The sequence below is a fragment of the Zingiber officinale genome, chromosome 4A, assembly GCF_018446385.1.
Source record: "Zingiber officinale cultivar Zhangliang chromosome 4A, Zo_v1.1, whole genome shotgun sequence".
In the NCBI taxonomy this organism is placed as follows: Eukaryota; Viridiplantae; Streptophyta; class Magnoliopsida; order Zingiberales; family Zingiberaceae; genus Zingiber; species Zingiber officinale.
The window spans coordinates 118191786-118216596 of record NC_055992.1 but is presented as its reverse complement, the minus strand read 5'-3'; the positions used below and the strand labels follow the sequence as shown (position 1 = coordinate 118216596).

General features: G+C 35.1%; 2 protein-coding genes across 2 annotated transcripts; one reads left to right on the top strand and one right to left on the bottom strand.

Moving 5' to 3' along the window:
- Positions 1-256: 256 nt before the first annotated feature.
- Positions 257-18961, top strand: LOC121970742 (DNA-directed RNA polymerase I subunit 1-like). Its single transcript, XM_042521645.1, has 21 exons — positions 257-459; positions 833-1002; positions 1944-2103; positions 2205-2507; positions 4856-5095; positions 5173-5349; positions 5999-6158; positions 9450-9637; positions 10111-10374; positions 12336-12424; positions 12509-12656; positions 12759-12971; positions 13098-13364; positions 13452-13593; positions 13932-14137; positions 15534-15736; positions 16115-16313; positions 16399-16670; positions 16940-17080; positions 17192-18113; positions 18199-18961. Exons 1-21 carry the CDS (start codon positions 436-438, stop codon positions 18733-18735), a joined length of 5025 nt encoding a protein of 1674 aa, XP_042377579.1. The 5' UTR covers positions 257-435; the 3' UTR covers positions 18736-18961.
- A 2481-nt stretch (positions 18962-21442) lies between these two features.
- Positions 21443-24811, bottom strand: LOC121972689 (receptor-like protein 19). Its single transcript, XM_042524336.1, has one exon. The coding sequence runs from the start codon at positions 24809-24811 to the stop codon at positions 21443-21445; it is 3369 nt and encodes a 1122-aa protein (XP_042380270.1).

Here is a 24811-nt window from a genome sequence, read left to right as displayed (position 1 = left end):
TATTTTTATTAAAAATTGATCTATATTTCATTATAATAAATCTGGAGGATGTTAATAAAAAAGCTTTACTAAAATAATTATAAAAAAATTAAACCCCTAGTGAAATATAACTGTTCAGCAGCATTTCAGATTTTTGGTTTGAAGATATTTATTTAACGTTTTTTTTTCTTAATTTTGTTATTTTATAAAATTTTTGAAAACTCGTTTTTTTTATTATTTACATAAATTTAAAAGTCCGGTAAAGGGTTTTAGGAGATCCTCCCTCAGCCTTCTCCTCCGTCTATAACATCTTCCGCCGCCTCCTACACTTTAACTTCTGCCGACCGCCGCTTCTGCCGCCCGCCTGTTTACCTTTCTTCCGCCGCTCACCTTACCGCTGCGACTTCCCCACCTGCGACGTTTCCTGGTGATCGCCTCGCCCAAGCTTTCTTCACGATGACCGACGCTCGAAACGAAGAGGTTTGTTTTTAAAATTCCCTTTCCATCATCCCAAAAAGTAGTTTAAAACCCGATGCTTTGGAAATTTTGATCTAGTTTATTGTTATTTATTTGCGTTTACATATTTATTTGTTTTCGTTTCTGTGTTTCATATCCCTTTTGTTCTATAGTAGTTACTCAGTTCAGGAACCGATATTTGAATTTTGGAACAAACAGTTTGCTTCTTTATTTTTTATTTTTGGTTTTTTGATATTGTACGAAACAAACATAAACTGATGCTGTTCTTAACTGGTTCAGTGTTGTTACGTCCTTGAGAAGTTTTGTCTGTTTCTGTAAACTCCTGTTCCTCTTTGCTCGAGAAATTAATGCAATTTCTTTCTTTGCTTACACGCAGGCAGCTTCAGCAGTTATTGATTCTGTTCATTTTAGTTTTTACACCCCAGAAGAGGTACGTAGGTTAAGTGTCAAAAAGATCACCAATGAATATCTCCTTGATGCGAAGAATAGTCCTATTCCAGATGGATTATATGATCCTGCAATGGGTCCACTTAATGATACTGACCCGTGAGTATTACTTTCGTTGATCCTCTATTAAGGAAAAAGGAATTTGTTGTACAGTTGATGTTTAGCTAGATTGTTAATAAGTCAAGTATACAATTTATATTTAATAACATACAACATATTAAATATGCAACTATTAATTAACTAAATGTAATATAATTTAATGAATATGAAATTATATGAAAACGGTTTAGGTTTTTTTTTAAAAGAGCTGAAAACTTGCCCTAAATTGAAATATCCTGAAATCTGACTTGAAAAACTTTGAGTTTTTCTGTTTAGTTTGATTCAATTTTTGGTTCATATTGTTAGGTTCTTTTGCCCATCCTTGCATATAAGACTGAAGGGATTACTTAGTGTTCTGATTTTACTCACTAATTCACATAATTGAAGGAACATATTATTGAACAAGTGTCTCATATTTCTGGTGGATGCATTGTTACTACGAAGTATCATGTTTTGAGTGACTTCTCAAATTGCCTAAGTTTGCAAACACTTTTACTTTTTGTTTTTGGGATGACCTAACTTATCCTGAGCCACATTCATTTTATATTTTGTATTTTATTGAATTAGTGTTAGCACAAGCAAGTCTATTATTTTTAATTTATATCATGATACTGAAGGTGCCTGATTTTTGCTGCCTTATATCTAAGGAGATAGAGATGTAAGAATTGACATTTCCTTATTCTGGAGAAAATCCTTTGTAATTCATCTTTGTGTTTCTCAATATATATTTATTTGATGAGTTCCACATTGCCCTTTTATCTTCTTATAGCCTTCTTTTATTATTGTTCACCACCAGATGTTGCTTCACATGAACTTGCATTTTCATTTGATTTTTTTTCTGTCAATCCTGATTTGCTGCTGTCTTGTTATGTGCATAATTGTTGACAAATATTTTTCAAGTAACATAAAGTTTTTAATTTGTTCCTGGTTGATGATTTTAGTTGCAAGTCCTGTGGGCAGCTTTCTGTTCGTTGCCCAGGTCACTGTGGTCATATTGACCTTGCAAAACCAATTTATAACCCATTACTATTCAAGATCCTCCAGAACCTACTTCAAGTCACCTGCTTCTTTTGTCATAAGTTCAGAAAAAATGAAGACAAGGTGATTCCATATTATTTTAATTCTATTTCCCTGTTTATCTGCCTGTTTACTTTGTGTTTTTCATATTCTCATAGGATATTTCTCCTCAAAACTATTTTCAGGTAAAGCACTGCGTTGAACAATTGCGTCTTATTGTGAAAGGTGACATTGCTGGGGCTAGAAATTTGGAAGCCCACTCATCAAGTGAGGCATTTTTTCCCCAAGAAGAAAGTGCAGAATCTGTAACATCAGTTGCATCAGATATTGAAGTAGCAAGTTCAGAGCATAAAACCTGGACATCACTTCAACATTCCGAGTCTCGTGCTGTTTTGTATAACTTTATGAGTGATAAGCGAAAAAATTGTGATAATTGTGGTAGAAAGAATCCATCCATCACCAGTCCTGTTTTTGGTTGGTTCAACAAGGTATACCTGATGAACTAAAACTTTATCAACTTAGATATTGTTGTTATCGTCAAAATTTGTTCCACATATTTGTAGTCTATCTTTGATGTAGATGTATATATACTTTCAGGAAGGTGAGGTTTTTGAGAAACTTGACATAGGAACGTGATTATCACTAAAATATTGGGTTTTTGAATTGTGAGTATAAACTTCATGCAACTTTAGATCTGTTAACTTCACAATCGTTCCTCAATAAGGAAGAGGATGACAAAACAAACATATATGCAGATGGGTTCAATTGTGGAATCCAGATGTCTATGCAAAATACTCTCATCTCATGGACGTTGGACTTATTTCACTTTCATGATTTCTGTATGTTGTTGTTGGCCTAATCATCTTACTTCTCTCATTTCTTTTCATTGAGACCATGTAAGCCTTTTCTTAGTAGCTTATCCTGTTGAGGGAAGTACCACCCAATCAAAATTAATTTGGTCAGACGAGGTTGTGTGCTTGCTGGAGCCAGTAATTTAAAAATATAGTTTGGTTAGTTTGAATTATTGCATATGTTGGTTTTAGGCCCTAAGCCCAGTCCACCTAATCACATGTGAGGCGCTGTTGAGATATACAGTTTCACACTGTTGTTCCCTTTCACACCTTTTTCAGTTAAGTGGTCACTCTATCAAAACTTCAGAAAAAATATTTAGTTAACATTGGTAGTAATTGCTTCTAAGCATTTTTGCTGATTTATTACTTAGCATCTATGCTAGTCTTCTAGAACTTGACTTACCTGATGATTTGGACCAGTTTTTTGTTTTTTTTTATGTATTAACTAACTGAAGTTGGAGTGGGGGATTTCTTGTGTAGTTATGTTACACATTTGCAATTTGAAAGCTAAAGAAAAGGGGAAGGTTCTTACGATAATAACCTTTGCATTTTGTAGAGGTGGACATGAGTTAGGATGGAAAAGCAGAGGCCAAAACCTAAATTCGAGAATATTGACATGCCAGTCACATTTCAATTTCCCCAAATTTCATATTTTAAAAGTACTTATTAAGTTATTATAAAATGAATTAAAGTTGGAATAAGGTATCGTACTAGGCTATGTTTTTTTTTTTGTGTGGTATTGGTCTCACACCCAAGGGATGAAGGCAGTTCACTGGCGGGGAAAGGGGGGCTTATTGGAATGGACTTGTTGATAGGCCATGTGTCAGTGCTCTACACCATCTTCTTCCCCAGTCAATGATGGCTCGTGTTACATTGCCAATGGGAATAAGACGATGAGGTTCCATTGTGAAGGAACTCATCAAGGTGTAAATTTGATAGATATTTGTGCTAGCACAATAAAGAATGCGCTGAACTTTTTGAAACATCACTGCACAAATTTTTAGCAGGAAATTGCTTACCAATTTCCCACATGGTTCATAATCCCATTCAATTCATATATTACGCACTAAAAATTAATTTATGAAAAATCATCTCATTCAAATTTGGAATTAATAATACAAAACCACAACCCTCATAGTAACGGATCCTCAAATACCCTCATTATTAATCTTCTTCCTTTAAAAGGCATGCATTGCTTGCATTGCATAATATAAAGGAGTGAATTGTGAATGATTGCTGATGCAAGGCGACATTCAAGAAGATGACATTCAAGAAGATGAAGAAGGTGATCATGAAAAATGTAAGCGAGTTGAACACACGATCTGACATGAAGTGGCACATGATTGTATATGGGCTACCAGGGGAGGAGGTGCAGGTGGTGGAGGCATGATTGCTGATGCAAAACTTGATGTGGGTGCTTGGGCGACTGAGATGGAATTTGAGATGGAGCAAAGCAAGAAAATGATGAAATCAAAAGGCATTTGTGTGGTGACATGTCCTAAAGCTGTCACATTAGCAACACGTTTGCTGTTAACAAGACTCACCAACAGCAATCTAATGTGGAGAAAAAACATGTGTTTGGCTGCTGAGAATGGTCACAAGTGTTGTCTCCAAGATTACCCAAGGCTACTAATGGACCATGAAAGTTTAGGTAGGATAGGTTTGGTTCTTTGCAAATTTGATAACAAAACCCCTAAACATGACATGAAATATCAAATCAGAACAAAGGAAAATATAGACTTGTCATTGAAAACCTTTTTTTTTTGGTTGTTGCCCTTTTATACGTAGATTAGGGCTAAAGTTGGACAGGTTTTTTTGAAGCCCTTTTTGGTTGTTAAATTGGTAAAAATGAAATAATTTCTCCTTATCTTGAGATTTTAATTTGCACATCTCATGGGGTTTCCTGCTAACACCTTGTTTTGGTTGGATCAGTAGTAGTTGATCAAACATCTAATGGTGTCTCTGCTTTGCAATAATACTTGTAGGGACTACGAGCTTCTGATATAAAAGCCAATATTCTATTGGGGTACAATGTCGGTCCAACATCCAGTGAGTCAAAAAATTCAACTGTTACTCATTCAAGGGGAGAGAGTGGCTCTGAAATGGCTGATGAACATTCTTCACTGGAACAAAAAACAAAAGAAAAAATCAAATTAGATGATTTGCCTCCTGAAGTCATCAAGCTGATGCAATCTTCTGGACCAAAGCATTTGTTGCCTTCTGAGGTTTAGCACCTAACCTGGCTTCTTTGATATATCTATTTTAATTCAGGTATTCTTGATACTTGTTATAATATCTTCAGGTAGAACTTATTTTAAAAGATCTGTGGAAAAATGAGGCTGATCTCTGCCTACTAATGTTAGACCTTCAATGTCGAAGCCAGAGTCCCATGGAGAGGGGCTATGAGATTTTTTTTCTGAAGGCTATTCTTGTACCACCAAACAAGTTCCGTCCTGCTGCTGCCAGTACTGCTCGTGGGGTAAGCTCTTGCACATATCTTGTTACTTAGTAGAACCTTTTGGTTCTGTGTATGATAAGTGTCATGATCTTATGAAACTGTAATTATTTTCCTAGGAAGTATGTTCCACTAATTTGTAATATTATTTATAGCTCTCACATACATTGCAATGAACAGTCTGACATTTGTTTTTCACTCCCCTGTTTTTTTGGAGCAAGACTGCTGTTATTTGTTTTGGGCCTTGCTTAAGATCTTTGCTTCTTTTCTGTCTGTTTTTGTATGACCTTTGGATTTCATATTAGGGCTATATGAATCAGAGTTTCATTGTCAATAAAAGGTGATCATGTAATTTTTAATATTTGATCTTTTGTACATGTATATCAGTGAATCTTTAGATCCTGCTGGAAAGAAGACCCTCAGCTCTTGGCTTGAAGGATTTTTTCCCTTGATTTTTTTTTTCATCTCATTCAAAATTAATATCTGCTTTTTGTAATTTTGTTTTGTTCTTCCAGAATGCTATCCTAAATGTATATTCATTTGATAAATCTGTCCTCCTATGTTTGTATTTGAGATCTTTGATCCAAAACAACTGGTAGCTTGATGATGGTTCATTCTTTTATTGTTTATTTTGTACTTGTGATTTATATCCAGTATCTCTTCATCACTGTAGGTAATGGAACATCCTCAAAATACTTTGCTGAACAAAGTCCAACAAGCTAACATTGCTTTAAAGAGTTGCACTGGTGATTCTAATAATACTGATATTTTGCGGAGGTGGATGGATCTTCAAAGAAGTGTGAACGTGTTGTATGATAGTACCAAAGGTTTAGGTGCGCGTGTTATTCCCGTATTTTTCATCACTCTTTCTTACCTTTGTTGAACTTCTTTTAGTGCTTATGAGAACATAAATTAAAAGGAAATATAGCTCCTATCTAGTCATGTAGGAAAATTTTCTGACCTTAATCCCTTATGGAAGTGGACTGGCTATTGGTGCTGATTTTGTGAAATTTGGGTGGCAAAACTGAGAATTCAAAAGAATATGTAGACATTGCTAGTATGTATTCTGTCCACATCAATTTCATTCACATTTTGTTGGTCTGGAAAGTTAGTTTGGAACAGAAACGTCCTAAAGATTCAAATTTATACTAGATTAAAGTTCAGTTTTGGTGATTATAGGTGTCTACATCTTGTATTCACAATTTATTTAAACTTAACAATCTAGATTTTAATTTCACTGAGGCATAGCATGCAAGTGCCACAGTGTGAGCAGATGATAACACCCAGGATCAAGGTAGTAGATAATGGCTAGCAATTATGTCAGGGTTTTCATATTTGTGAGGTTGGTTGGAAGGGGAGGAGATGCAAGAACATCAGTGGCAGAAGATCCATGCTAGATGAACCCATAGGACACTTGAGTTGGTAACTTAAGCTGACAGTGGTTGCCAGTGGTGCAATTGGTCTTTGGCAATGACAAAAATGACATTGTGTCTCAAGAATTGTTGTGTGTGTGTGTGTTGTCAATCTATTTTGCTATGGAGTCTGCTGGACTATGTCCACTCGAAGCTCATCATGGGGGCACAAAGTATTCCTGCAAAGCTCGTCATGATGCACTAGAGCACCATTCTTCTGACTTAATTGGCAATCTCTTGGTGAAAGAGAAGTACCGAATAAAAGAGGCTGTCATTTTGCTTGAATTAACTACAGAATGAGGTGGACTCAGCCAAAAGTATGCGCCAAATAAGATCTTTGAATCTATTTATTATATTAGGCTAGTTAGTATTAGATCAACTTATTTTATTTGCACCGAAAGGATCAGCTCTCAAAATATTCTATATTAGTACTAGATCTGTTGAAAATCAGCCTGGAGTGACCCATTAAACTGTCTGAATAGGAACTGATTCATATCTACAAAACTGTAATCTTAAACCAGTGAAACTGTATCATAATAGGTGAAAACTACTCCAAGCTGATCAACTCCATATGGAATGATTGACACTTGTTTTTTATTTTTTATTACCTTTTCTATTTTCAAAGGTGGTATGACCAGATTCAAAGAAGACCAACATAGAGATGATAACATTTTCGATATCATTGTTCATTTTTTATTTATGATAATTCATACTATTTTTTATTATTTATGTTCATATTATACTATTGTTGAATAAAGAATTAATCAATTCTTTTATATCTCGAGATTACTTTTATTCAATATATATTATTGCTTAATAAATCATATCGATGAATTAAAAATAGCATTATCATCATTAAGCCATGTTTATTCTAACTATTTAGCTGTCGACTATATGAATTTCATCTTTTCATTCTTAGGCAAGACTTATTATTCGTGTATATAGATTTAGCCAATTTCTTTGCTAATGCAACCCTCAACCTTTTTGAGGATTACATTTTTGATATCATTGTTCATTTTTGATTTTATGATCACTCATACTATTTTTTATTATTTATATTCATATTATACTATTGTTGAGTAAGGAATTAATCAATACTTTTATTCAATATATATTATTGCTTAATAAACCATATCGTTGAATTAAAAATAGCATTATCATCATTAGGCCATGTTTATTCTAACTATTTAACTGTCAACTATATGAATTTCATCTTTTCATTCGACTTTATGCCAGGCTTAAAATTTGTGTATATAGATTTAGCCAATTTCTTTGCTAATGCAACCCTCAACCTTTTTGAGGATTGGGATTAACAGTGTTTAAAGTTATGTATTGGTCTGAATAATTTTATGATTTATTGTTATTTATTTCTGAATAATATTCTAATAAATAATATCAATAATAGCACATTGTTAAGTATCTTTAGTTGAGTCAGTTAGGTATATTTATTGTTACACTTCTTTTTAAATTTCAATTTGTATGTATGATACATATCATTTCCCTGGTGAATCATAACTTATTGTAAGAATTGAATTGCGAAGCATATGGTTCTACTTCTAACCACAATGCTCATGTGCAAAAATAAAATCCTTATTCTGCCATCGTTCCCTTCATGCACTAAGAAATGTGCACCATGCTTTTCCTCTTCTCAAATGTTCATGGCTCACTCCTGAATCTTTTCCCTCGCTACTTTACTGCAGATAAACTTCCCTGTTGATCTTCAGCCTTTTTGCTGCCATGCCACAACTTGAATGACCAAAAGCTCATATTTTTTCTTGCAACATTATGCCTCAACTTTGATTAAGCGCTCAAGAAATCTGGAAATATTAGATCAGATATGACCAATCCTGATAAAATGTGATTGATCCATATCTAGGATGAGCAAATTTGTCAAACCACTACCTGTATTACAAGTACATGTTTGTCTCACTTTCTCTATCGCATCTCTTATTCCACTGACTTGAAAGGTTTGGATTCTGTATCAAGGGCATTCAAGTTTTCTACATGGTTTTCTCTTTCAATCTCTGTGTCTACGTGTGAGATAAACTAACAGTTTCCTTGAGAAAATAACTTGATGGGCAAATCAATAGTGGTGAATTAGTCAATATAGTGATCATCCTTCTATTGCCTTGTTCGACATATAAATGGGAGAAGGCAAATATTTGAATTGATGAATTTGAGCATTCATTCTTCAAAATAGATCTGTGAAAACCGAGAAAAGACTAATTAAGAATTTATTGTATTTTAAAAGTTTTTTATCCTCTCAAGTTAACAACTAAACAGGTAGCTTCTTTCTCATCCTCTCCTTGCTTCCATCATTCGTGTCTTTATATATGTACACCTTTGAAGTATCTTCCCTCTAAGAAAACCGACCATAAAGGTTCCCTCACATGTTGCTGCATATACTTTTTAAAGTTTGAGTGCTTTCTTTAACCTGGTTGCAAGCCTGCATATCCTTTTTAAAGTTTCTGAGTGCTTTCTTTAACCTGATTGCAAGCCTGCATATACTTTTTAAAGTTTCTGAGTGCTTTCTTTAACCTGGTTGCAAGCCTCAATGTTCTGTAATGATTTTGATACTTGACTGCAAAAAATTTAGGAACTTATATACATAACTTTTCTTTCAGCTCTAAATTTCATTTTGCATTTATCAAGTTTATCAGGTTACTGGTTGTGTAAGCACACATGTTTTATTATATGTTCTTTTGTTTGCAGGGAAAAGCGAAAAAGAATCTAATGGTATACGCCAATTGTTGGAAAAAAAGTCAGGTATCCTACGACAGAAAATGATGGGGAAGAGAGTGAATTTTGCATGTCGTTCTGTCATATCTCCTGATCCATACTTAGCTGTCAATGAAATTGGCATTCCTCCTTACTTTGCATTGAGATTGACATATCCCGAGGTATCTTTTAATTAGCTTCAATTAATTAACATCTGAAGAGATTTTCACTTTCTCTTTAGTCCGCAATGTTCATTTTGATATTTTGTAGTGCACAAATGATTTCGCAAAAAAAAAAAATTAAGATCCAGTTTGAAAGACTGAGGCATGTGCCTTTTTCTCTTTCATTTGTGGTTAACCGTTGGTTCATATCTGGAGGTTTCTTGTTTTGTTCCACTGTATGTTAATCTAAGAGACATCTATGAAGATTTACCCTTGTTGAGGACAAATACTGTTCCTTGTTCTTCTGTGTTTTTTTTTTCCAGTTAGAAAATTATGTGAATTGCACTGTTGAATGATCTTTTTCCTTGTTCTTTCACATTATGCTCTGAGTAAGCATACACCACTTCTTGTTTTCAGAGTTACTGATTTCTTCTCCTTGTTATCAATATACTTGTTCTTGTTATCTCATTGTACAGTAAATTTTTTTTCTTTAGCGAGTGACACCTTGGAATGTTAAAAAGCTGCGGCTTGCTGTAATGAATGGTGCCGATATTCATCCTGGAGCTACACACTACAAGGACAGGGATAGAATGTACAAGCTGCAAGCAAGCAAAGATATGCGCAATGTGATCTCAAGGAAATTGCCAACGTCAAGAGCTGTCACTGCCCAACATGGAATGGGTCCAGAATCAGATTTTGAAGGCAAGGTTGTCTATCGCCATTTACAAGATGGAGACATTGTGCTTGTTAATCGACAGGTATAATCATATTATATATTGCTTTCTTAATGATCACTTTTCTCAAAATGGTGATCGAAATAAATTACGGCTTCTAGTGGCGATTAGAACTTGCATTGACTTTTCTTTATACTTTGTTTACTCAATCAATTTTTTTTCCTAAATCCCTTTTCCATTACTCAATCACTGATTTTCTCTAAATCCCTTTTCCATTAGTGTCATTTTTTTTCCCTAAATCCCCTTTCCATTACTCAAATCACTGATTTTGTCTGAATCCCTTTTCTATTGGTGTCAATTTATTATTATTTTCACTGATTTTTCAAGATTTCATTTTTTTGGCATTCCTCAGTTTCCCCACCTAGTGGGAAAAGATTTGGTTGTTGTTGTTGTTGTTGTTGTTGTGTATTCCTTAGTTTCCATCCACAAAATCTTACTGTTTTTTAATCAACGTGTTGCTGTTAGTAGTACATTGGTATTAACTTTTACTTGTAATGGATGATGACAAGCTTAATGCCATGGGTGACACATTGTCTAGGTTACAATTTATTAGTATTGTGATGCCTGCTTACTGAAGCAAACCCGCATAATTACATTGCTTGCTTAGTGAATTGCTTGACTTGTGGAGTTTTGATTTTCGAGGTTCTCTGTTAGCTTCATCTGGTTATACCTTTTATCACTTCATTTTGATGTGCATTTTGGTATGGCCTCTTGTAGGTAAAACACCATGCATGTGTATTTTGAAATTCTGTATCAGAATTTCTCCAGATAATGACATTAATAACAGAAATGGTTAATTATCTGTCAAGCTAGCCTTGTCTAAATTATAGATGAATTCTACAGAAATTATAGGAAATGCTTTTGTAAAGAAATTGAAAGGATCTTTTAAAGAACATGTCTTTCTGTATGTTGATGAAACCCATTTTCTTCAAATTTGAAATATTTGATCCCAAGAACATTGCAAAGAGTCAAATCAGTCCTAACAACAAAGCTATCTAGGGAAGGCACATTGGTACTTTGATAAATTAAGGGTTGTAAGCATTTTGGGGGTTAAGCAGGGTTTAAGTAAAAGTTAAAATATTTGATTCTAGGCAAGTTGCAAAGAGTTTAAGTAGGTCTACCAGCTGATCTAGCTAAGTTTCATTAGCAACTTTGATGGATTAAGACTTCATAGTTTTAACTATACTATTCTAATTTGTAGCTATACAGGGGTTTAATTTCAGATCATGCTGCTTAGTACAGGCAAAATTTACTGATTTTAAATTGGGCTTTGCTTTTAGCATACATTTGAATTTTTTTTTTTATTCATTTTAGTTTGTTTTTATTTTTTGCCCCTGTAGTTTTGCTATGTGACTTTTACTTTGTTTTTTTTTACATGACTTCATGCTGTTTTTGATTTGATGTTGGTATTCCCTTTGAGATTAATATAATCTTTTGTGAAAGCCATTTGCATACCTTTTTTCTTGCAAAATATCTGGTTGATTCATATGGTTCTAGTTGTTTATTGCAAACTTTCTGAATCTACATCCGGTAGCTTTCTTTCTTCACTCTTTTCTGGTTTGTTCAGTAAGCTTTGGACAATTAACACTATATTATCTTGATGTGCATTATACTATGATACCACAGTTTCTGTTGAACTTTTTGAAGCACAGTATAAAGTTTAATTGTTGCCTGAGCCTAGCTTACTGGAACATGTTTCATTTAAATGAATCTGCAACTTAATTAGAACATCAAGCAAATGAAACTGGTAACCAAAAATGAGACTACTTTGGTTTCCAAGATCATTATTGTATCTAGATAAAATTTTCTTCCCATGGACTTTTGGTTCTGTGGAAACTCTGATGCAGAAGTACAACATTCAAGAAGTTCAATACTCTTTGTATATAGCGTTCAAGAAGTTTGATTTTCTTTTGATTGTTTGAGAATGGGATTTTGATGGTAAATGATTTTTCAACTCACAATTTCAAATGTCTAATATTTTGCAGCCTACCCTTCATAAACCGAGTATGATGGCTCATGTCGTTCGTGTGTTGAAAGGGGAGAAGACAATTCGTATGCACTATGCAAATTGCAGGTTCCATAACATGTTAATTATAATTTGAGATTTACCTTTTGGATTGGTATTCAACCTGGAAGGTATATATATTTATTGTTGCAGCACCTACAATGCGGATTTTGATGGTGATGAAATGAATGTACACCTCCCACAAGATGAAATTTCACGTTCTGAAGCTCTTAACATTGCTAATGCAAACAAACAATATATTGTTCCCACAAGTGGATCCCCTATTAGAGGACTTATTCAGGTAGAGGAGTTTTATTTTATTTTAAAATTATTATGTATGAATCATTTCAATTTGATTTATTCTTTTGCAACTTGCATAAACATGTATCTGATGGATCTTCAGGATCATATTGTGAGTGCTGTCCTGTTGACAAAGTTAGACACTTTTTTAACCCGCGAAGAGTATCATCAACTTATATATGTTTCTTGTATGCCTCCTACATCATATGCTCAAAATAGATATGGTGAAAAGGCTTCTCTCTCATGGTCTGAGAATGAGATTCAGCCTCTTCCTCCTGCTATATGGAAACCAATACCATTGTGGACAGGAAAACAGGTTTGTACTACATAAAACAACACACTTTCTTTTCAAGCTTCTTAGCATGACTACACTCTTACCTAAATGCAAAAGATTGGAAGAAACTGCATCAACTTTTATGCTGATGGTTTTGTTATTTTGTAGGTTATTACTGCAATCCTTAACTATGTCACACGAGGTTGCCTTCCTTTTACTATTGAAAAGAAAGGAAGAATACAAAAAGAGTATATTGGGAATGATAGTGCTCAACTTGTTTTGCATATTTACAATAATGAGCTAATACACGGAATGATCGATAAGGCTCAATTTGGAACATATGGTTTAGTTCATGCAGTCCATGAACTTTATGGTCCAGATGTTGCAGGAACTCTGCTTTCTGTATTTAGCCGATTATTTACTTCCTTTCTTCAGGTACATTCTCCCAAGTTGTTTCATTGTTCTTCTAGTATTTTTTTTTTTAAAAATCTGAGGTATAAAAAGTGTCTATTCTGTTTTCAGATGCATGGGTTCACTTGTGGAGTAGATGACCTTTTACTTAAAAGGAGTTCAGACATGGAAAGGGATAGGATATTAGAAAAAAGCGAAATGTTAAGTGAAGAAGTCCATAGGCGCTTTACGAGAATGAAAGATGATGATAAAGGTGTTTACTATAAGTCCTTTAGTATACTGTAGGCATAATAAATATCAATTATATGGCAATAATTGCTATTGATGATTTACATTCATATACTGCTCTGTCTCTTTTCAAGTCACCTAAAGTCAGAAATATGGGTCATCTCAAACCACCTATTTGTTCATCTAGTTTGTATAAAAAAATATAAGTGATACTGATTACTAATAACTTGTGGCCTAAGATTGATACCATTTTTTGCTAATATATATTTGATTTATGCAACAATTAAGAGTTTAGTTTACTGATTTACTTCTTTACATCCATGTATTCACATTCTTCATATACTTCTGTCTTTGCATGCACAGATCCTATGAAGTTGCAAGGTGAGATTGAAAAAGTTCTACGTGGTCATGGAGAATCAGCAACTGCTCTTTTGGATAGGATGATGTCAAATGCCATGAATAGTCTGACTTCCGAGATAAATCAGACCCTCTTTCCTAGTGGACTGTCAAAGTCATTTTTAACGAACTGTCTCTCTCTTATGACAGCCACTGGAGCAAAAGGTGGTCTGGTGAGTTGTTAACTATTGTCTAATCTAACCATGATTTAAAATGTTGTTCTGTGCCAGTCGATATCTGAACTTCCACCCTGTCGTGTACGTGTAGTATCCCTCCCTGACTCCCCAATTCTTCTCACGTGGGTTAAGGAAGTACATCATGGTCCTTGATTCGCCTTCTCCTTAGTTTCTTTAGTACAGTGTGTCATTGCATCTGACACGGCTCCAATCTAGTATTGTCTTGTTCGGGTAGGGACCAAAGCCTCAGCTCAGAACAAATTCGAAACCTTAAATCTTACCACTATCCCAATTAAATTTAGTTTGCTAATCTGTTAATGCTAAGAAATTTTCATTTCAAATCTTTTTTTGTAATGCAATGGTAGACTTAGGTTGTGACTCTAAGCATTAACTAAGCTATTTTTGTAGCAGCCATAGAACGATTCTACCACTGGAACATTCTTTACTTGTTTGTTGGCTATATTGCATATACGCATTCAATTCCCAAAAGCCACACTGATCTTTTTGATATAATACCATTTTTGTGTTCTTTATTTACATAATATATTGGTTATCTAAATGGATTTCAGTGTTGCTCCAATAAATGATAAAATGAGAGAAATTAGATTGAGATGATATAGAGATGTGTGAGGCAATCAATAAGTTGATGTCACAAAAATTATTCAATTGATTTAGATATTATTAATTATATAGCCCTGCATTGAACTTAATGAGTAATAAGATTTATGTAGCTGATCCAAATATTTGAGACAAACATAGTTTTTTTTATTAATGTGATGATGTTGGTTATCTTGATTGTTAATATTTCGTTCCTTACAAGTATCTTGCTTTTAACTCTGTATCATCTTTCTCTTTTTGCTCATTCATCCCTATTTTTTGTCATCTTGCTTTGAATTATTTTTCTCGTACATCATTTTACACTTCTAATCTTGTTTTCTTAATGAATTGTGATTTTAGATAAATCTCGATTTCTTGATAACTTGCTACAGACCTAAACACTTATTTTTATACATCATTTTTGCTCATTATTATGGCTCACAAATGTAAACCTGTGCTATTGTATTTGCTAAACAATCCTATGTTTCTTATTGGTACAGAAGCACCTATCTTTCTTGTCATTTTTTTTTCCTTGGCAGTTTGAGGAGTAAAAAAATTGATGTGACCTATTTATAGTGGGAATTCGATGCACAGCAGAGTGGTCTAGACTTTTCTGCAAAAAAAAAAAAAAGAAAAAAGAAAAAAGAAAAAAAGAACTTGAAGTTTTGTAGCTCTTAACTTGCTTTGTAGATGTTGTATCATGGAAAGCCAGTTTGTAGATTTGTTTGTTTGTTCAAGGAAAAGCTTTTTCTTTTCTCTATTTATTTTTTCTGACAGATGTATATATCCTTTGTAGGTCAATATGACACAAATATCTTCTTTGTTGGGCCAACAAGAATTGGAAGGGAAACGGGTGCCACGTATGGTATCCGGTAAAACTTTACCTTGCTTTCCTCCTTGGGATGTTTCAAGCCGATCTGGAGGCTTCATTAGCGATCGTTTTTTGACTGGTCTACGACCCCAAGAATACTATTTCCACTGCATGGCTGGGCGTGACGGGTATATTAATAGTTATATTTTATGCAATTCAAACCTTAGTGGTAGCATCCCAGTTAATTTAATTTTAGTAGGATACTTTTCTAATTCATATTTTTTCCTTCTTTATCTAATATACTTCTATGAATATAGGTTATAATAAATGATAATAGTTTTCATTTGGACATCTATTCTTATAAATTGACTGTACAAACAACCCTATGTCATGGTCGTGTATTCAGAACCTGTTTTCTCGATGCCTACCTATAGATGAATGTATTCAATGAATTCAATTTTCCTAACATATTAATTAATTTACAATTATATAAATCTCATGAACATCCTGCTTTTTAATCTATCTTCTTGATATCTTTTCACATGTTGACATATATGTACTTGCAGCTTGGTGGATACAGCCATCAAAACATCGCGTAGTGGGTACTTGCAGCGGTGCCTTGTCAAGAATCTTGAATGTCTGAAAGTCTCATATGATTATACAGTACGAGATGCTGATGGATCTGTTGTCCAATTCATTTACGGGGAAGATGGGGTTGATGTTCTTAAGTCAAGTTATATTTCTGAGTTTAAAATGCTTTCTGACGTAAGTAATTACGTTCCGTAGCTCCTATGCATGTTCTTTATGTTTAGTTTTCAGCTATATCTAATATAACGATCTTTAATTACAGAATCAAAAAGTGGTTTTGCAAAAGTTTAATGACCAAATGGTGGATGCCACTTTAGAAAAATCAAATATTTTTATAAACAAATTGCCAAGTTCTCTGAAAGAGGGTGCAACTGATTTTATTTCTAAGAATCAAAAGAGGTCTCCTCATCAAATTAAGAAAAAGACCTTTATGAAGTTAATGAAACAAAAGTACCTCACAAGTCTTGCCGATCCGGGTGAGTCTGTTGGTGTCATTGCCGCACAGTCTGTTGGAGAACCATCAACACAAATGACGTGAGACATCTAACTTTGCTTGATAAACTTTTACGCTGCTTTTTTATTAAAATTATTTTTAGTGAGAAATCAAATTTAGCTCAACATTTTTGAAAATATTTCTCTAATATTGTAGGAAACTACAAATTAGGAGTGAAGTTGCAGTTAACAATACACATCCATTTCATGATTGTACTATAACTAGTGTTTAATGTACATCATAACAAATTTGATGGTATCCATTATCGCCATATGGCACATGATAACAAATTATAAATTCTTGTTTACAGGCTCAATACATTTCATTTGGCTGGCAAGGGAGACATGAATGTTACACTTGGAATACCCCGTTTACAAGAAATCTTGATGACTGCTTCAAAGGATATCCGAACTCCTCTCATGAACTGTCCCCTACATGCTTGGAAGACGAAGTAAGTGAAGAACCTCTGCCTTGGTGTCTTTAACTAGAAGTAATCAAGTGTGAATGTTCTGAAATGGATTTTTTATAAATGATACGATGATTTATCTATCATCTTTTGCAGAGATGATGCTGAACGTCTTTCTGCCAAGTTAAGGAGAGTCTATGTGGCTGATGTTGTGGAGAAGATGGAAGTCTGCACTGTTCCATTTTCCATTTATGGGAATGAGATCGCAACTATTTATAAGCTGAAAATGACTCTTTATCCAAGCAAACTCTATCCGGCCTTTTATGAGTTAACATTAGAAGATTGCATGGAGGTTATTAGGACAACATTTGTTGATGCCATGGAAGAAGCCATTACAAAACACTTGGATATGATACACAGGATCAGCGACATCAATGTTGCTTCCGGCAAGGAAGAAAATGATTTCGAGGAAGGGTTTGAGGAGGATGAATCTAGAAACGTAGCAACGACCGCAGAGGCAAACAATGATGGTGGCAATGGCCGTGATGACGATGACGACGATGATAGTGATGATGATGATGGAACTGGTGCTAAAAAGTCAAAACAAGCACGTGATGAAGTGGAGTATGAGGATGGTATCGAGAATGAGAAATTTGCCGCAACAGCAGGTGAGCATGATGACGAGATCCGATCAGGGTTTGAGAGTGGAGTTGATCAGATTGAAGAAGATGAAGATTATGTTATGGGAGGTGAAAACCCTCCTGATTCGGACACAGACACTGAAGCTCCTGAAACTCCGACTAAAGGACATTCTACACCCATGTCAGTTGATAGCAAGAAATCAAAATTCACAAACAAAGGAGAAGAAAGCCTATCTAAAGCCGAGTCTACTACTGTGTCAAAAGATAAAAAAAAGAAATCAAAAGGGAAGAGTGAAAAATTAGAGGTGAAAAAGAAACTTAATAAGCCCAAAAGAAGCAGCAAGAAAATCAAAAGAGCAATATCTTGCAAATTTGAGGGATTGAACTTTGAGGTTCAGTTTGTCTTCAGAAAGGAACCCCGTATTCTGTTGGCTGAGGTACTTTCAACTCGAGACAACAAAAAGCTGTGATTTGTCTATTGTCTATACTTTCTGGAAGTCCTAACTCATTTCCTCTGTGCAGATTGCGCAAAAGACATCAAAGTGTGTGTACGTCAAGCAATGCAAGAACATCGACAAGTGTACAGTGAAAGAAAATAAAAACAATACCGATCCATTCACACTGCAGATCGCGGGAGTGGACTTTGCTACACTTTGGAATTTGTATGAGCATCTGGATGTCAATCAAATTTATACGAACGATGTACATGCAATGCTTAACACATATGGTGTAGAAGCAGCCAGAGCAACCATCATCAAGGAGGTCACTAATGTGTTTGGGTTATATGGTATAAATGTAAACATCCGGCATCTGAGCCTAATTGCTGATTTCATGACCTTTCACGGTGGATACCGACCTATGAACAGACTTGGTATGGCTGGGTTCAACACTTCGCCCTTTGGTAGGATGACATTTGAGACCGCCACCAAGTTCATCGTCGAGTCAGCCTTGCACGGGGAAGTGGACACATTAGAATCTCCATCAGCCAGTGTATGCCTTGGCCAGCCCGTCAAATATGGAACTGGTTGTTTCGACTTGATGCAGAATTTGCCTATGTGAGGACCTCCCCACTGCTATTTGTCATTGATTGGCTGTCCTATTGTATGTTTAGGTCGGTCACTATCATAATCATATCGAAAGGCACATGCTTAATTCTGTATGATTGTTCTTTTTGATAGAAATATCTGAGCGTTTCTTTTTTGTACTGAGGCTTGTTGTTGATATGGGCATGTTATTTCTCACAAGTTATAATATTTCAAGACAGTAATAGAGGTTCAGTAAGAACCTTTTACTCCAACAATGTTGAAAGATAACATTTTTATAAGTAATCACAATAATGTAACGGTAAATTAGAGAAAAATTTCCAATGATAATTATAACTTTGCATATAATCTTCATGCCCACAAAACTTTGTTTTCACTCCCTGTATGTAAAGTATTACTTGTTTCAACTCCCTCATGCAAATATTGATATCTAAATTGTCCCTCAGATTTTTTAAGTACAAAAAGTCCAAAATTGAGTACAAAAAGTCTGAAAAAGAGTATAATTCTTCTTAAAATCAGTACTTTATATTAAAAATCGAGTATATTTTCTATCAAAATTGTCCTTCTTATTTTTAGGTATAAAAAGTCTAAAAATAAGTATAATTCCTGTTAAATTCAGCACTTTACACTATAATCCAGTACTCTATATTAGGATCGAGTATATTTTCTATCGAAATTAACCCATATTTTTTAGGTACAAAAAGTCAAAAATTGAGTAAAAAAATCCGAAAATGAGTATAATTCTTCTTAAAGTCAGTACTTTATATTAAAAATCGAGTATATTTTCTATTAAATTCAGCACATTAAACTAAAATCGAGTATATTTTGAGGTGAAAAAAGAATTGTACTCAATTTGATAGAAAATATATTAGATTCTAATTTAATATACTGAATTTAAGAGGATTTATACTGATTTTTAGACTTTTTGTACCTAAAAATATCATGGGCAATTAGGTAAATATGTTTGATTGGGGAGTGAAAAACAAGTTTTTCATGGATGGAGACTGCATGTAAAGTTATGTTTACCAATGGGGAGTGCATACAAATTTTCCCATAATGTAATGTGTTGTTCACTCTTTCAAAAAGGAACAGTAGCTGGAGATCAAAATGGTTTAGGTGACACAAAAGCTTTTATCGACCACATTCACTACGTAGTGAATAAACTTATCAAACACAATGGCTATAACATTACTCTGTTGTGAAATTATCATAATACTAAACTTTCAAGCTTATCTTTGCCATTTTGACTTGAGCTCTAAAAACTTCATTGTCATCTGAACATAGATCCAGTCACAAATCTTGTCCAACTGGAAGAGAGCAACTCTTACGGACTTTTTCATGATAATCGTCATGCCAAAACATGCCCAAAAGCCAACTACGAATCCCATGAAAATGGAGTCATAGTCCAGAATGGTTTCATGCTTGTCACCATCTTTCATCATCTGCTGCTTGAGATGGTGAATGATTAGCTTCACCACAAAGGCCTTTGTTGCTAGCATAGATACAAGCTGTTGAAGGTTGAAAATTGACCTCCTGCTGGATTCTTCCTGACAAGTGTTGGCAGAGATTCAAGGAGCTGATTTTTTTTTTTTTTTTAAAGCAGATAGATTGGAAGGAATTTCTCCTCTACTGTTCATCGACAAGTCAAGAGACCACTTCTGTCACGACGCTGATATTTTCTGGAATCCTTTCTATCAAATGGTTGTTGGATAAGTTGAGGAAGCACAATCCATGTAGCTTTGTGGTCTTTTTTGGAATTTCATTAGAAATCTTATTGTTTGAGAAGTCCATGCTTCCTCTAGAGGCCATCTTTTGAATTGGTCACCAATTCTTTTCAATGTCATTTAGCCTCACTAATGCTTCCACTTTACACATTTGATGAACTAGGTGTTTCTTGAATGAGTTCATGATTGTTTCTATCAATGATATCCTGGTGTGTACCGATTTAGAAGTTGGGTACGTGGAGTACCTCCGATTGTTCATGAGAAGTTGCTAAGTGTTCTCTTTCTAGCATCAGTGGTCTCCAAAGGATGATATTTCTAGTAATCCACAGAAAATAGAGGTCATCATTAAATGAAGACAACACAAGATAGTGTAGGTCAGTAATTTCTTAGGACTTCTAGGTTATTATCTCTTCGTTGAAGAATTTCCTAAGATACCAACACCCCTGACTCGACGCTAGTGACAAAGAAAGGGGTCAAGTCAACTAGGATAAACTCTTGCAAGATAAGTTTTCAAGAGCTAAAGCCCCCAATGCCGAAGATGGTTTTGTTTTGTACACCAATGCTTCTAGTGGCAATTGCTGAAGATCTCATTTCATTATTTATACAAGGTGACCTTTGAGATCTTCACCGTCGATGCTGAAGATGTTTCCAAGTAGGAAGTCCAAAATGAAATTTTGGTCCACCAGAGAATTGCAGTGTTAAAGGTAATTAGCTAGTCAATTTTCACAGCTAAATCTAGTGGCAATTGCTCAACTTAGCATCACATTTTAGGGCCACTTGTAGCACAATCACCTGTGGTGCTGGTGCAACACATTAAAACCAACAAGTCAGACAATCGTCACGTTCATATCATGAGCACATAAAGGATTTAGACCACTATCATCAATCAGTTATCAAAAACTACATTGATTCAATAAATCATGACATCTTTTTTTTCTACAGCCAATAGCATACAAGGTGCAGAGGTCCTATTTGCTGTGAATCTTTCAATTAACAAGCTCATTTTTGCCATTTGGACTTCAACTGTGCAAACTTGAGTGAGAGTTTCACATAGATCCAGTCGTAGATCTTGTCCATCATCTGGAATAGAGTATCTCTTATCGACTTTTTCAGTATTATGATGGCAAAGTATGCCCAGAAGCCAACTATAAATCCCATCACAATGAAAACAAATTTAAGTAATGTTTCAAGCTTTTCACGGTCTTCATCTGCTACCTGTGGTGTTAGAGATTGATGACAGGCTTCATCACAAGGACACTCTGACAGTGGCACACCACAAAGATCCTTGTTACCAACATAGATTGAGGGGTCATTAAAGGTTGAAAATTGATTGCCTGTTGGGATTCTTCCCGACAAGTTATTGTATGAGAGATTTAAGTGGCTGAGAAAGTCTAGAACAGATAAGGTTGAGGGACTGACTCCTATGAAATTGTTCATAGACAAGTCTAAAGATTCTAACTCTGTCAAGACACCAATATTTTCTGGAATTCTACCATTCAAGCGATTGTTAGACAAACTTAAGAATTGCAAACCGAGGAGATTCATCATCTCTTTTGGGATCTCTCCGGAAAGTTTATTGTGTGATAGGTCTATGCTTGTTACAAGTGCGAGAATCTTAGTGTACTCAATGGTTAGCCCTTTTGCATTTATTATCATCTTATCATTGGGGGAATACCGACTCGAATTCATTTTTTTGGGTGACAAAGGATGACCTGAGTTCATACACTGAATAGTATTGCTGTTGCATGCATTGGAGTAGGTATAATTTCGTTTGGCATACATTGAGCTAAAATTTCCTACAGATGGAGGTATCCTACCAGAGAGACTATTGAAAGAAAGATCCAAAACTTGTAGAGAAGTGAGATGTCTTATATTCTCGGGGATGATACCAGTGAAAAAATTCGACCTTAGACTTATGAACTTCAAAGATTGGAGGTGTTCTCCTACCCATGTAGGTATTTCACCAGAGAATTTATTCTCACTGAGATCAAGAGTGAGCAACCGGTCACAAGTTTTCAGGAAAGAAGGAAATCGACCAGAGATGCTATTGTTGTTCAAATGCAATGACTGCAAAAAGAACAGGAATACACTTTTGCATTGTGGTAATCTACCTGATAAGTAGTTGTTGGACAAATCAATGACAATTAAGGAAGTTAAATTGCATAAGAAGGCCGGAAAACTACCATCGATATGATTATTAGACAATGTTAAGATTTGAAGGTAGTTTGCATTTGCTAAGGTCGATGGAATTGGCCCTTCAAACAAGTTATTAGAAAGATCTGTAAATGGAGAAAGAGTAGAAGGCAACGGACCATTCAAATTATTTGAGCTCAAGTCAAGATTTTGAAGTGAAACTTCTGAAATGAAATTCGAGAACCAAAGTGGAATTGTTCCTGAGAGTCCTACACCAGAAAGATATAGCGTATCCAAATGTGTTTGGGACCGTATCCATGAAGGAAACATACCTCCCATATGACAAAAGCTCATATCAATTATATAGGCACTGAAAGGAGCATGCCAATCATTCGGTAGAGCTACATTCAAGGAATTGAAAGATATATTCAAATGCATCAAATTCATAAGTCGGGAAAAATGAGCTTCAGTTATGTTGCCTTGCATAGAATTTGAAGAGAGGTCTAATTCCTCTAAATGAGCCAATAATCCAAAGTTCAATGGAATAACTCCACTCAATTCATTGTCAGCAATGAGTAAAGATGATAGCATTGCTCCTTGTGGACAATTAGATAAGCCATCAAGTAGATCTGTTAACTCTCCGTTGAGATCATTTATCGACAAATGTAGTGTGCTTAGGTTACATAGGCCACCAAAAGTCTTCGGTATTTCTCCTGTTAAATGGTTCTCCGATGCATCCAAATACCACAAGGTGGGAATTCTACCAATCATTTTCGGTATTTGCCCATTGATAGAGTTGGCATGTAAATCTAAAACCAACAAATTTTGAAGTTCTCTGAAACTTTTTGGTATTTCACCAGAAATATTATTTTTAGAGATATCCAATTCCTCCAAGTGAATAAAATTACCAAAACTCTCAGGTATTGATCCATTGATATCGTTTCCCCTCAAATAAAGAACTACCAAATTTGTAAGGTTTCCGAGGTTCAATGGTATCTCTCCTGTTATATGGTTTTGAGACAAATCAAGATACTCCAAATGGACAAGTTCCCCTACTTTTCTTGGAATATCTCCTGTTATTTGAGTGTTTCTCATACTCAAGTGTCTCAATCTCGTGCAATTCCCTAACATCCGCGGAAATCTTCCATATATGTCATTCATTTCTAATGATAAGAACTCCAATTGGCGCGGAAGGCTCCAAAACATTGTTGAAATTTCTCCAGATAATGAATTCCAGCTCAAATCTAGATGTTGCAACGTCTTGCTAACGTTCTTCATTATTATAGAAATTTCTCCTTGTAACTTATTATCAAACAAAACTAGCTTCCTCAAATTATGTAGAGCTCCCAAAGCAACTTGTAGCCCCATGAAATCAAGAGTACCAAGGCCGCGCCGAGATAAATCAAGTTGTTCTAGGTTGCTAGCATTAGACAACCACCTCATCATTGAATCACTGATGTTCCATTCATATTGAAAGAGATCGAACACGACGATGGATGTGAGGTTGAAGGCGGGTAAAGGTGATGGAACAGGCGGGAGCATTGCAGACTTCAAAAGTAACACTTGTAGAGTAGGAACCAAATTAATTTGGTGGAGCCAAGAGCTTGCTCTATAGAGATTCACACAACTCATGTCGAGATATTTTAAAGAAGTTATGTGGGAGAGCCAACTCAGATCATCTGAACTTAGTACCGAATACGAATTGCAACATCCAAGGTCAAGGGAATGGAGTTGGGAAAGGTTCCCAAGTTGTGGAGGAACTGATCCGATAAACAAAGCATTTGACACATTGAGATATTCCAAGTGCACAAGTGAGGCAATCATGTTTGGCACAGGGGCAGAGAAGTTGTTCAAACTCAAATCCAAGTATTTTAAGTACTTCAATTCAGCCAAAAAAGTGTTTACCTTGCTCACACCGATAATTTCCTCCAGTGGATCGTATTCATAGGGGTAGTGCAGGTCAAGACTAGTGACATGACCGTTAGAACTTTCACAACCGACTCCTATCCACTTGCAACAATCATGGCCGATCCAAGAAGAAAACCTATCGGCAGAATCATACATGTCAGATTTGATGGCAAGCAAAGCTCTCCTTTCAGTTTCTAAGCAATTGTTGCCCACTTTTTCTCGTCGGTGATCGTCACAACATACTCTTACAAGTAGTAAGGCAATTAAGACGACAATAGCTTGCTTTGAGGAATTAGAAATGCTCCTGAAGTAGCACATAGGAGCCAT